The sequence below is a fragment of the Marmota marmota genome, unplaced genomic scaffold (genome assembly GCF_001458135.2).
Source record: "Marmota marmota marmota unplaced genomic scaffold, marMar, whole genome shotgun sequence".
Taxonomy (NCBI): domain Eukaryota; kingdom Metazoa; phylum Chordata; class Mammalia; order Rodentia; family Sciuridae; genus Marmota; species Marmota marmota.
Window position 1 is genome coordinate 14,799,394 of NW_026000153.1, and position 13,345 is coordinate 14,812,738.

Genomic DNA, 13,345 nt, shown 5'->3' on the forward strand with positions numbered 1-13,345 from the left:
ATGGCAATATGTAAATCAATGGATGTGTAACTGATGTGATTCTGCAATCTGTGTATGGGGTGAAGGTGGGAGTTCATAACCCACTTGAATCAAAGTGTGGAATATGATATGTCAAGAAATTTGTAATGTTTTGAACAACCCACAATAAAAAATTAAAAAAAAAAAAAAAGAAATTAACTATAATTTCAATGATTCAGGAATTACACCAATAAGTACCTCATAGTCATCAAAAGAATAGGTAAAAAATAAATATTAGAGCAAGGACTGTAGCTCCCTAGAGAATGCTTACCTAGCATGTACAAGGCCCTGGGTTAAATCCCCAGCACCATGTAAAAAAAGAAGAAAAAAACAGAATACTGCAAAACCTATACTGGATAATTTTTTTTAAAAGACATTACAGATTAGTTTTTAAAGCCTGACATCAATTTTCCCAGTGTCCACATGCTTCTGTGCTTTGTCCACTGCTTTGCAATGAAAGAAAAACTTTTTATTCCTTTCCCTGTTTATTTCTTAAGCTAATCCATTCAGACTTTTGAAGACAACAGGCATGCTTCTCCCCCAGCCTCTACTGTATAGCCCTCACCACCCTTACCCCCAGCACCAGGAAATGTCCCACTGAGCAAAGCAGAACAAGCACAAGGGTAGGACATGGTAGTGACAAATCCTAGGGCTCCTTACCTCAGACTCATCGGTAGATTCTTCAAGAGACCCAGTTTCCTACAAAGACAGAGAGGGAAATGATCAGAAGACATGACAAAAGAATAAAAAGCATTTGTCAGGGGAAGGAGTCTTCATATCCCCATCTCTAATCTCTTTTTGGAAGGGTATTTGCAACCACACTTTAACAGACCCTCGACATGCTCCTACTCCCCTATGCCCCCCTCAACTTCACACCTAGGCAGGCCAAAGATGGTTTACTTAACGGTTCCAGTGGTCCACACTTCTGTTTACCTCCCTCAAGCAGTCAGCAGGTGAACTAATTACCCTAGAATCTGTCACCAGAGGACCTGGAAGACACTTTCCCTAGCTAACAATGGAAATCCATCCAGCAAAAGTACCTCACTGATCTTGGAAGGGAAGAGTAAACCTTCATCTCAAATTATCTACAAGCCAATTCCTTACACTGAAAACCTCTTGTGTTATTAATTATGATGCTATTAACCTGGCTGAATCAAAATGCTAAAACAGTGTTTAAAAAAGAATCCCCCTGCAGTGGTACCTAGCAGACAGTGTGTAATTTACATGCACTCTTTAAACCATTAACTCTAAGACAAATTCTGCCATTTAGCACAGTTTCCTCCTTGCTAGACAATGAATCTTGCTGCTCTGAAGGAAACAAAGCAAAAAGGGAAAAATTGACTTGATCCTGCTAATCTCTCACCTGTCCACTGAAAGAGAGAATCTGCTGATGCCATGCATCCTCAAAGAGGTCAGCAAAATGAAGATTTACTTAACGTACTTATAGATATCAATAGCAATAAAAGGTTACAACTAATATGCTGACACCGAATGTAAGCATTTTACAACAATCCATGAAATAAACAAAGAAAGAACAAAAAAAAAAGGGCAAGGTCATTTCACATCTAACTAATATTTTTTCAAGAAAAAAAGAACATTTTAAAGTCAGGCGCATATATTACTCAATTCAAGCTTGACAGCAGGATAAATACAAATCTGGTGTTTAGAAACATTTTTATTTCATACATCAAAAATCAGCAAGAGCTTGGTTGGTGGCAGGCAACCTCTGGAATACAATTCTATAGAAAATACAGTCCCTGCACTTGAAGACCATCTGTAAAATAGGACAAATGTTACTATTATGAGATAATAATTAAGAATTGTATTACTGTTATCTTGTTAACCATGATGAATATTGGAATCTCCTCTAAATCCCAATGCAACCTGTTTAATTTAATCGAAATCTTTAAAAGTTCTTATTAGTTTAGAGCTACAATCCTACACAATAACTTTTTGTTCTTGGCACCACCACGACACATAAAAAATCCAACTCTTCTGCCACTTGACTGTTCCCCAGATAATGACATGTACATTTCTACCTCTTCTCCTTTGCAATAACCATCCACTTCCAGGTTTTTGGCCTCTTGTCACCTTAGTCCTTCTCTATGGGGCACATTCTATTTTTAATATTAATAGTCACTATTCTAACAAAATAGAGAACCCAGAAATAAATCCAAGCACACACAGTCAACTGATTTTCCACAAAGGCACCAAGAAGACACAATAGGAAAAAGACAGTCTCTTCAATAATGGTGCTAGAAAAACTGGACTTCCTCATGCAAAATGATAAATTGGAACCTTACCTTACACTCCTCCCAAAAATCAACTTAAATTAACAAGACCTAAATCCATTAAACTCCCAGAAGAAAACACTGGGAAAAGCTCCCTGATGTTGGCCTTGGCAATGCTTTCTTAGATATCATACCAAAAGCTCAAGCTACAAAACTAAAAATAATGGGATTGCATCAAACTAAAAAGCTTCTGCACAGCGAAAGGAAACAATCAACAAAATAAAAAGGCAGCCTATGGATTGGGAAAAAAATATTTACAAGCCACATATTTTTATAAAGAACTATACAACTCAACAGCAAAACAAAAACAAAAACATAATCCAGTTAAAAAGAGGACCTTTATAGACATTTCTCCAAAGATATAAAAACAGCCAACAGGTGTATTAAAAGGTCCTCAAAATTACTAATTATAAGGGAAATGCAAATCAAAACCACTATGAGATATCACCTCCCATCCAGTAGGGACAGCTATTATTAGAAAGACAAAAGATAATCAGTGTCGACAAGGATGTAGAGAAAAGCATACCCCTAAATACTGATGGTGGAAACAGAGATTTCCATTACGGAAGAGAATTTGGTCATTAAGAAATTATTAAATTCTCTTCCATTAAGAAAGAGAATTTGATTATTAAGAAAGGAAAAACAGCCAGATGCAGTGTACACACCTGTAATGCCCAGCAGCTTGAGAGGCTAAGGCAGGAGTATCAGAAATTCAAAGCCAGCCTCAGCAATTTAGTGAGGCCCTAAGAAACTTAACAAGACCCTGTCTTAAAATAAAAAATACAAAGGAATGGGGGCTAAATTGTGGAACCAACATAGATGCCCTTCAACAAATGAATGGATAAAGAAACTGTGGGGGGTGGTATATACATACATACATATACATACATACACACACACACAATGGAATATTACTCAGCATTAAAAGAGAATAAAATCATGGCATTTGTAGGTAAATTGATGGAGCTGGAGAATATCATGCTAAGTGAAGTAAGCCAATCCCAACAAACCAAAGGCTGAATGTTTTCTCTGATATGTGGATGCTGATCCATAATGGGAAAGGGGTGGGGGGGACTTGGGAGGAATGGAGGAACTTTAGATATGGCAAAGGGAAGGGAAGGGGCATGGGGGAGGAAAGATAGTGGAATGAGATTGTCATCATTATCCTAAGTACATGTATGAAGACACGAATGGTGTGACTCTACTTTGTGTATAACTAGAGACATAAAACATTGTGCTCTATATGTGTACTAAGAATTTAAATGCATTCTGCTGTCACATATAACAAGTTTGAGTAAATAAATAATTTTTTTAAAAGGATAGTGGGGCTGGGTTGTGGCTCAATGGTAAAGTGCTTGCCTAGCATGTGTGAGGCAGTGGGTTCTATCCTCAGCACTACATGAAAATAAATAAATAAAACAAAGGAATTGTATCCATCTACAACTAAAAAAAAAGTAACTTAAAAAAATGGATGGAGAGATATCTCAGTGGTTAAGTACCCCTGAAATCAGTCTCCAGTACCAAAAAAAATAATAATTAAAAATAGAATTACTGTATAACCCAGCATTTCATCTTCATTAAACACCCAAGGAAATGAAATCCATTGCCTCATAAAGATATCTGCAATCCCATGTTCATTATAGCATGATCCACACTAACCAAGATAAGAAATAATCTGTGTCTGCCAATAGATGAATGGATAAAGAAACTGTAATATGCAACACAAGGGGGGGGAGGGAAAGGGAGGGGAGGGGAAGGGATATTATTCAGGACTTTAAAAAAGAAGAAATCCTGCCATTTGCTAAAGCATGGATAGAGCTGGAGGACATTATGCTAAGTGAAATAAGCTTGAAATAGAAAAATATTGCATGGTCTCACTTATGTGTGGAATCTTAAAGGGGGGGAAAAAGGCAATATACAGAGACAGAGAATAAAACAGTGGTTACCAGGGGAAGGACAGATATAGATCAAAGGATAAAAAGTAGCAGATATGTAGGATGAACAAGTCTAAAGCTCTAATACACAACATGAGGACTACAGTTAGTAATAGTATATTATTGTATTCAGGATTTTTGCTAATAGCTGTTTTTGCTACAGGGGACAAAATGAATTACCTCTGTAAGATTACTAACATGTTAATTTGTTTTACTATAGTAACTATTTTACTATATATGCATCTCTAATGTCATGTTGTACACCTTAAAGGCAGAAGGATCATGAGTTCAAAGCCAGCCTCAGTAACTTAGCAAGGCTCTAAACAACTCAGTGAGACCCAGACTCTAAATAAAATACAAAAAGGGAGGGGGGGAGCAGTGGCGGGAATGTGGCTCAGTAGTTAAGCACCTCGAGTTTAATTCCTGCTACTTAAAAAAAAAAAAAAGCACTGTAAGATTTTTAAAAAGCAGTTGCTATTCTGACTTCTTTATTGAACACCTATTATGCATTTCTCATAATGTTAAATGTTTTAACCATCTGCACCTTTGTAACGTAGCATCCTACATCTACATTCTCATTTCCCATATCTAGAACTCTAAAAAGATACTTAATACTCTTTAAACCCAAGGAAATTTTTATTTGGAATTAATTAAGATATGCACAAAATGTAAATGAATGAATGTCAATTCCTATTCTTCATCAAATAAAAAAACATAAATCCTCAACCAGCAATGTCAACGCAGAGATTCAAAATCTAATTACACTCCTGCTACACACCAGAAAGAATGCAATACCAGAGTCTAACACTTCGAGGCTTGCAGTTTTCGGAGACCTGCATTTTCAGGGAAAACCAGGCTCTGAGAGCTTCCAGTGGCAAGTGGCATCAATAGAGAAGATTTACTCTATGGCAAATTAAGACCTACACTCAGCATTAGCATGAACCTCCAGGCCACAGATGTGGCCTCAAAAAAAAAAAAAATTACACTTTTATCCACAATCCTACCAAAGCAATGCATGAGTGATTTCAGAAATTATCCTGGCCTATTATTTCTCTGCTACTTTCATTCACCAATCCTCTCTCTTTAATGTCCTTAGAGACAGGTAAACAAGAAGGAGTAAGTACCCCAATAAGGGATCCAAGCAACAAGTCTGAACCCTGAGAAAAGTTATATATTTAAAGAGTTCATGATTTTCAAATATGTTTCAGCTTCCAAAGAATCTTAACTATGAATCATGAAAATGTTATAAAATTGTTCTGTTCTCTATGTGGAATATGGCACACACAAAAAGACAAATATTATATAATTCTGACTCTGCAAATATAAGACAGAAGTTAAGCAGAGGGGTGCGAGGAAGGGGTAATGGGGAGTTAATGTATAATGGGTACAGATTCAATTTCTAATGATGAAAAGTTCTAGGGAAAGAAAAAGTGGTGATGGATGCACAAAAACACAAATGCACTTAATGCCACTGAAACATACACTTAAAAATGGTTAAAATGGCAACTTTTGTGCTACATAAATTTCCAAAATTTAAAAAAACTGTGCTATTTTGGCTGAAGCAAAAGTAATGAGCTAAGACACCCAGTGACATAAATGTATAGCTGGACAAATTCTGAGTAACAGGCTGAAAGCTAAATTCAATAATTTACCTTTCATTTGCAAAGCAACCCTTGAAACTGAATCATCAAGAACTTGATCTTAATTCTCTGCACTGTGACCTGTGACCCCTCTAATATACTTTACCTGCCATCTATATTATCTTCCCAAAGCACAGATCAGCGTGTCACTGTCCTTCTCAAAGAACCCTCAGTAGTTTCCCAGTCTAAAGAATGAATTCAGATTCTCCAGCAAGGTAGTCAAAGCTTTTTACAGTCTGACCCCCAAGAGACTTTTAGCCTCACTTCCCACTCCCTCCAAAAAGCTACACTCACCAGCCACACTAGGTGACCTCTTGCTGAGATATCACACGCTTACATCTCAATGAGAGAAGTGGCAAAACTGTATGGAGCCTGAATATGGAATACAGGTATTTTGTTTGGACTGGTGATGTTTTTTAAAGACTTTCATAGAAAAATCTGTATTTATGGCTTCATGGAAATCAGTCTATGTGTACATAGGATCCATATTTGCACATAACCTCAGTTGAAGCTGAACAGTAATACCTGAGATGGAACGCATTTAAACCTCAAACCACTGCCATCCTCCCCACTCTGGTCATTACCACCTCTCTGCCCTGAATTTGTGATCCTTGCTGAGGCTTTCCTTACAGCCCATCCTCCACTTAGAAAGCCCTTGGCCCAACTTGGCACTCATCCTAATAGTTTTCTAATTCCCAGTATCCTCTCAAAGTTCAGTGCAATCAGCAGAGGGAATCTCAGGAATGCCAGGCAGTCAGGCCGAGGACCCTCACTCTTATTTCAACATCAAAACTTGTTTTTTATGTAATATATTTTCATGTTGCCAAGGTGAGGTTTAAGGTTTTAAAATCACTGGCTATTTTTAAATTTTACTTTCTTTCACAACCCAACCAAGGTCTCCCCTCCTTCACATAACTGCATCCAATAAACCCAAGCCACAAGTCCAGATCTGGCCTCCTACACTGTTTCTTCTCATACCCTCTGCTAGCACCTAATATTAACTGACTTGTTCTAATAGCAATTATTTTAAATACACTGTAGATAATTCATAAAGCTTTGGCCTCTTTGTCTCATACTATGCTACCCAACATATCAGCTCAACATATGTTTGCCATTGATGACAATGAGAGACAAGCAGTGATCTGAAATAGGAATGCTTGCTTCCTCCGTATGTTCCCTCAGGAGCCAAGGCTCCTTTTCTCCAAGCGCCTTTTCTCCACAGATGCTCAAACTACTAACTCATGCCACAGGACAGTTACGCAAAGGAATCTGGAGGAAGGCAGCAGCGAACAATGACAGAGCACGTCCAATAAAATGTTAACCAAGCAGAGCCCCCTGGGCTCTCAGAAGACCCCTGTAGGAAAAGCTTACAACCAACCCCAAGACTAATCTTCTATCAGCACAAGTCCAATAGGGGGGGTCTGGGAGAAGACAGTACAGCTGGCCTAAGAGATAGGAGGGATTAAGAGGAAGTCCAAGAGACAGAGAAGCCAGGACACCTCTACCCCTGGGGGATTTGTGGGATTCCCAGAATTTTAAGGGTGTACACATACTGTTTGTTAGGAAAGAATATAAGAGAATCTGAAAGAGACATGAGAGGCTGAAGAATAAGAAAGGCCAGCTCCAAATGCGCAGAAGGACTAACCTGCTCTACAAAGAAACAGAGCAGAGATCTGACCCAAAAAATCAGACTGCACCTGGATAATAGACATGAGACACTCAACAAGGTACTGTCACCTTCTATCCCTTTCCAACAAAGACTGTGCCCCAGCTGGGCTTAACAGGAAAGAGGGTTGTTATAGATCCCAATGTCTGACATGCACAGGAAGGAGGAAATAGTTTATGTTATATGTACTTCATATCAACAGTTCAAAGAGCCAGTGTGGGGCAACCAGAGAATGGGCTGTTTACGTAGGAAAAAGGAAAGAGTAACTAGGGAGCTGTCGAAAGAATGGAGACTTAGATTACATCTGGGTTCAGTCCACTGGGCTCACCTAGCACACCTATCTTATTCTGCAAATAAAAACCAATAATATATGCTGCAGCATGGAGAAAGGGACAAGCTCGGTGACCCAGGCTCCAATCTGACTTTGCATCAAATCATCAGTCTGGGAAGTTAGCTAATACCCACTAATATACCCATATTCCAGGTTCTGATTCAGTAGGTCTAAAATAAGAGCCTGGATTTGTTAAGAAAATAACACTCCAGAGGATCTGGCATCAAGAACAAACCAAGGCCCCTATGAATGAGCAGCCATGAATGGGGAGCTACATGATACAGAAGCCCCTGATTAGATAAGCATTCCTCCCGAAAGGCAGTAATGTGGAGGATGCTGGGTAGACTATTAATATTCAGCTGGTGACAAGGCCTCCAGCCAACCAACCCAGATGAAGATGAGCAGGAAAGTAACACTAGGCAATAAGTACATCCAGCTAAGGTTTAGTTATATGATAGTGACTAAACTTTAGTTATACAATAGTAAAGAGTGGACCCTTAAAGATGTGTTGATTTTTGTGCTTTTTGTAACTTCTTGTTTAGGCTTTGCTTTTCCTTTAGTTATTGGTAACGCTGCTTCTAAAAGATATATCTAGGCCAAACTGTAAGAAAAGAGAATTGAGCCTAGTCCAGGTTTGAATGATTAATTTTATCCTATTTGTAAAGTAACCTTTTCAACCCAGCCACCTTAACATACTTTTATCTCATTTCATATTCACAAGAATCTTAAGAAAGTAACATTCCCAACTTACAGACAAGAAAACTCAAATATGTTGCCTTGATTTTTATTTTATGAACATGAGAGCATTCATGATCGTGGAAATGTGATAACCCATAAACAGTCCACAATTAAGACAGAATTTTCCTACTTTCTAAGATTCAGAAGGAGAATTCAAAGTACAAACTCTCTAATCTAGTCAAGAAATAGATGGTTTGATTGCTTAAATACTTTAATGGACCAGCCTCCAGGCTGGATGAGAAGGGAAGATGAAAAACGGTACCTGGCAAGAGCAAAGAATGTATCTGTATTAATAGCATTCCAAAGTCTCAGTAAGATAAAATATATTCACACAAATTCAACTGAACCTCATTTACAATGTGACAATTGGGAAGGGATCTTCCCCTAGTAAATTCATTTAAGCATTTTATTAAGCACCCAGCATCTGGAAAATACTAGCCCTATGGGAAATACAGACATGAGTAAGCTCTTGTTCCTGTTCTTGAGGACTCAGCAATCTTAGGAGAGATAAGACAAATACACAAACAACCAGACTTCAAGCAGAATGTTATTCATAAGAGAGGTATGGACAAATTCTGGTGGGCATCTGTGATTATGAAGGCCAACTATAAATCATTTTGGAGCCAAGCAAAACTGCTGGTTAGAAGATTTCCAGGCAGAACACAGCATATTAGTTCTTTCTGTGAACTATAAAATATAAACGTGGTTATTTTGCGAACTACCTTTACTATATCAGCAAAAGCAAGAATTTCCCAAAGATTTAAAAACATATGTTCATTCATACCCAAAAAGTGATTTTAGTTTTAGACTCTCTGAACTGTTTAACTCACTCAGCATAGATGCCACTATTTTGGTTATTCATAAAATTAAGGATGGGAACAATAATGAAAGAATACAGCAAACACTGAGGAAAGTTAATGCCAAGAGGTTCAGTTTTCTTACTCATTTGGAGAGCTGTTTGCATTTATAGGGCACAGTAACAAGAAAAATACCTTCCTTTGCCCTCCTTTATAACTTACAATGATAATTCACTTAATACATATTTAATTCCTAAAGAATTCAGGAAGAGGAAAAACATTCAGGATTTTCATAAAGGCTCTTCAAGGTGGCAGAATAAAACAATTATTAAATTTAAATTGTTCCATTTTGGTACATTTTAGTCTTCCAAAAATTGTATAAAAAAGACCTACTATCAGATTTCAGTGATTCCCTACCATGAAATACAAAATACACCCATCATGCACAGTGCAAAAAGCCTAACCACTTTTAATCCGTAAAGAATTGCCAGTACAGGTACAATTATTTGCTAGCTGTGTTTAAAAACTAGAAAAATCTGTGAATACTTGCTTCTGTCACTGACAATAGACTACTGTCTTTTTAGGAAAAACAGTGACACCACTGAGGAGCAAATACCCACTTCAGTGGTTACTCTATTAAAGCATCCAAGGTGGAATGACGACTTGAAGCAAAATCCCTAAGATAATAAAGGCAAATTCTACTTCATATGATTCTTAAAAAGATTAAAAGATTTTGATTCTTGCATATATTTTAAACAGCAGGGTGCTCTAGTAAAACATCATGAACTTTTGAGATAGATGACTAAAGATCACAAAAGATTTATTATAATGAGAAAGTTCATCTGAGAAAATTCCTCAAGTTGACTGAGTTAAAACTGGCTCAGCTGTAAAGTTTAATCAGTTAGCACATTATTTATTAAATATCAAATAATAGTCTAGTTCAGGCATATAGTCATGAACTAATCATTGTCAGATAGCTTATATTCTAATAGTGAAGTATACAGAAATGTACAGAAAAAGTAAATAGAAATTTTAAAACTCAGCATGTCAAATGATGATGAGTATTACAAAGAAAAATAACACAGGGAGGAGGTTTCAAAGAATGTTGCGGAAGGTCTCAGTCAAAAAGAACACTTAGACCAAGGCCCCAAAGAAGTGAAAAAGAAAGTCCTGTGAATACCAGGAATCCTGAAGGAAGAGCATTAGCAAAGGCCCTGAGGTAGGAACATGCTTAGCTTGTTGGAAGAATAGTAAGAAAGCCAATGTGATTCGTGCAAGGTGATAGAAGGGAAGGAAAAACAGTGGAAAATGAGATCAGAGAAAGAAGGCAAGGAGTGGCTAGGACAAGGACCTGCAAGACATCAAGTCTACTGGGGAAGGGCATTGTCTTTTCCTCAGCATGAAATGAGAAGCCATTAGAAGGCTTGAAATAGGAAGTGTTTGCTCTAGCATATATCAGAAAGACCAAAGGCCATGTTAAGGGGTTTTTTAAACTTGAAAGTAATGTACAAATGTGAAGCATTCCTATATATATACACACATATATATATACACATATATATAAATAAATATATATATATAAATTTTATATATATATAAATATATATATATATAATTTTTTTTACATGAGATAGCATTACCAAACTTGTCTTCTGCACAACAGTGGTAAATACTATCAGCGATTCTCTCCATTTCTCTTACACATATCTAAGAAATTAAGAATCTGTTTGTTTGCTTGTTTTTGCTTTTATATCAAACCAAGGAACAAAGATATTTCAACATGAAATGAAGATTAACAAGGTGAAAAACAATCACACCACTAATCAAACAGAAAAATGTTAGTCATGAAATGATATGTTCTTAATAAGTGTTTTCTTCTGACTTGCCCAGAATGGAAAAGGGAAGTTTAAGTGTAAGAGATTCTCTTGTTATCACAACGACCAACCAAGTCATACTTTTTCCTAGTAAAATTTCTTAGTTATTGGTATATATCAAATGTAGGAATTTTTCATTATGAAATGCAAGTATGAGGCAAACAGTTAAAATTAGTGAACCATATCAATGTATTTTATGGTACTAAACAGCTCATCATTACATTACTTTTTAGAGGCATCAGAGCAATTGATGGCCCTGTCAATTTGTGAGGAAAAATAGTATGAAACTGAAAGGACACTGGAAATGGAAATTTAAGTGACTGCTCCCAATTCTAGCCTAAGTCATCTTTCTTTCCTGTCACTTTGATTTTGTCTTTTAACCTAATGTGTACCCACCACTGTTGCTTTATGAAAACAATGCATATTCTCATCATTAGTAAATACCCAAAACTCCAGTACCATGTTGCCAGCTGTTGATTGAACATCTGATATCACTGCTGGCAACAAATAATCCCACTAGCCCAACAGTTCTAAGCACTTTAACTTTGTGAAATAACGCATTCCACCTAAATCCACGTTCTAAGGAGGGTGCAATTATTATCTCCATCGTATATTTGAAAGTTAAATAGCCTAAAGTCACACACTTAGTAAGAACAGGGTCTAGATTTGGAGCCTGGGCATTTTTGCCCCAGAAAGGTAGCTTTAATCCCTGCTGCATCGCAACAATGCCTCAACTCTGTACCTAAACTCAGTACATACAAAACTTATCATCTACTCTCTCCTACCTTTCACTGTGCTATTCGAATAGAAAGCAATCTAAATTTCAGTCATCTGACCTCAAAAAAATCTCTTAAGCCTCCCACAGGCACTTGAGGCTGCCTGGCCTGCCATTATGTCAAAATTTTCCGAAGTACAGGCCAGAGAATAGGCCCACGGCTAGAACGCCTCCTAAACGCGGGGGTGTGTCCGCGCGCTACACCTCGCACCAGGAGCCCTCCCAGAGACAGGCGACCACCCCCACACTCTGCTCCCTGAAAGGAACTTTCGCCGCCCTTCCTCGCCTTGCCAGGGGTCCGCCTCACCCTCCAGCAAACCAACACGCCCAACTCCGCGCCCTCTAGCACCTCATTCTTGTCTCTCGCTCCCTAGAGCCCTGAACTAGCACCAGGAGCCTTTACCTGCTCTTCTGCTTCCGCCATGGTGCCGCCGGACGGTCATATGACCGACCCGGAAATGAGAGGAAACCCCCGACGCTGGCCTCTAGGCCTGCTGGGAAATGTAGTTCTAGCGGCCCCGGCGCATGGCTGGCCTATCTAACTTGGAAAACTGGTTTGGCCTCAACTATGCAAGCTCTGCGGAGTCCTGCTTTGGAGAGTCTGAACAGAACCATTGTTAATGCTATGATTTATTTTACTGTAGTTCTAGTTTCCGAGGTTATTATTGTGGTTACTAAGCACTTCATATATATCAGACCCTGGATTTAGAGCTTTGCATGAATTATCTCATTTAATCCTTCTAGAAATCCCTACCATTAACTCCATTTGCAGAACATTGTAGCTCTGTGGTCCCACAGCTAGTAAGAGGCTGAACTAGGGTTAGAGTTTGGCTTTTTCTGATGTCAAATACTCTGTAATTATAAAATGATGATTAGTCTAAAATTGTTGCCCTAGTGTTTTTAAATATTTTAAGTGAATATAAAGTAATATTTGCAAAGGAAAGTCAGAACAAGGTATACTCCAACAAACATTTAGTTCCTACTGTTTGCTACTTTAAGTAAACATCTTCTGACACGTGAACAATGGAAAAAGTTAATCACTATTGTTTAATTTTTGTTGAGTACCACTTATAGGTAAATATTAAAGATAAGAAAATAAATTTGTCCTTGGTAAAATCTGTAAAACTATTGCATTACTTTGATCTTGTGGAAAAACTGATTCTCCTCTTTGTGTTTTTGGACATTATTAACTCTCTTTCTTAATCCTCAAGAATCTGCAATATCTTATCCAAAGACACACATTTTCTACTTTCCATCCACTTGAGAAACTGATAACTAGCA

At 37.7% G+C, this 13,345-nt stretch overlaps 1 protein-coding gene across 1 annotated transcript in view; it reads right to left on the minus strand.

Moving 5' to 3' along the window:
* The window catches only part of Vps41 (VPS41 subunit of HOPS complex), a 169,255-nt gene extending 156,721 nt beyond the window's left edge, over positions 1-12,534 (minus strand). Inside the window, exons 1-2 of the mRNA XM_015490238.2 lie at positions 12,468-12,534; positions 679-717 (exon numbers count right to left, since the gene is read on the minus strand). Coding sequence (XP_015345724.1) covers positions 679-717; positions 12,468-12,488 — 60 coding nt within the window. The 5' untranslated portion in view covers positions 12,489-12,534. The remainder of the gene's footprint in view (positions 1-678; positions 718-12,467) is intronic.
* Positions 12,535-13,345: the final 811 nt, after the last annotated feature.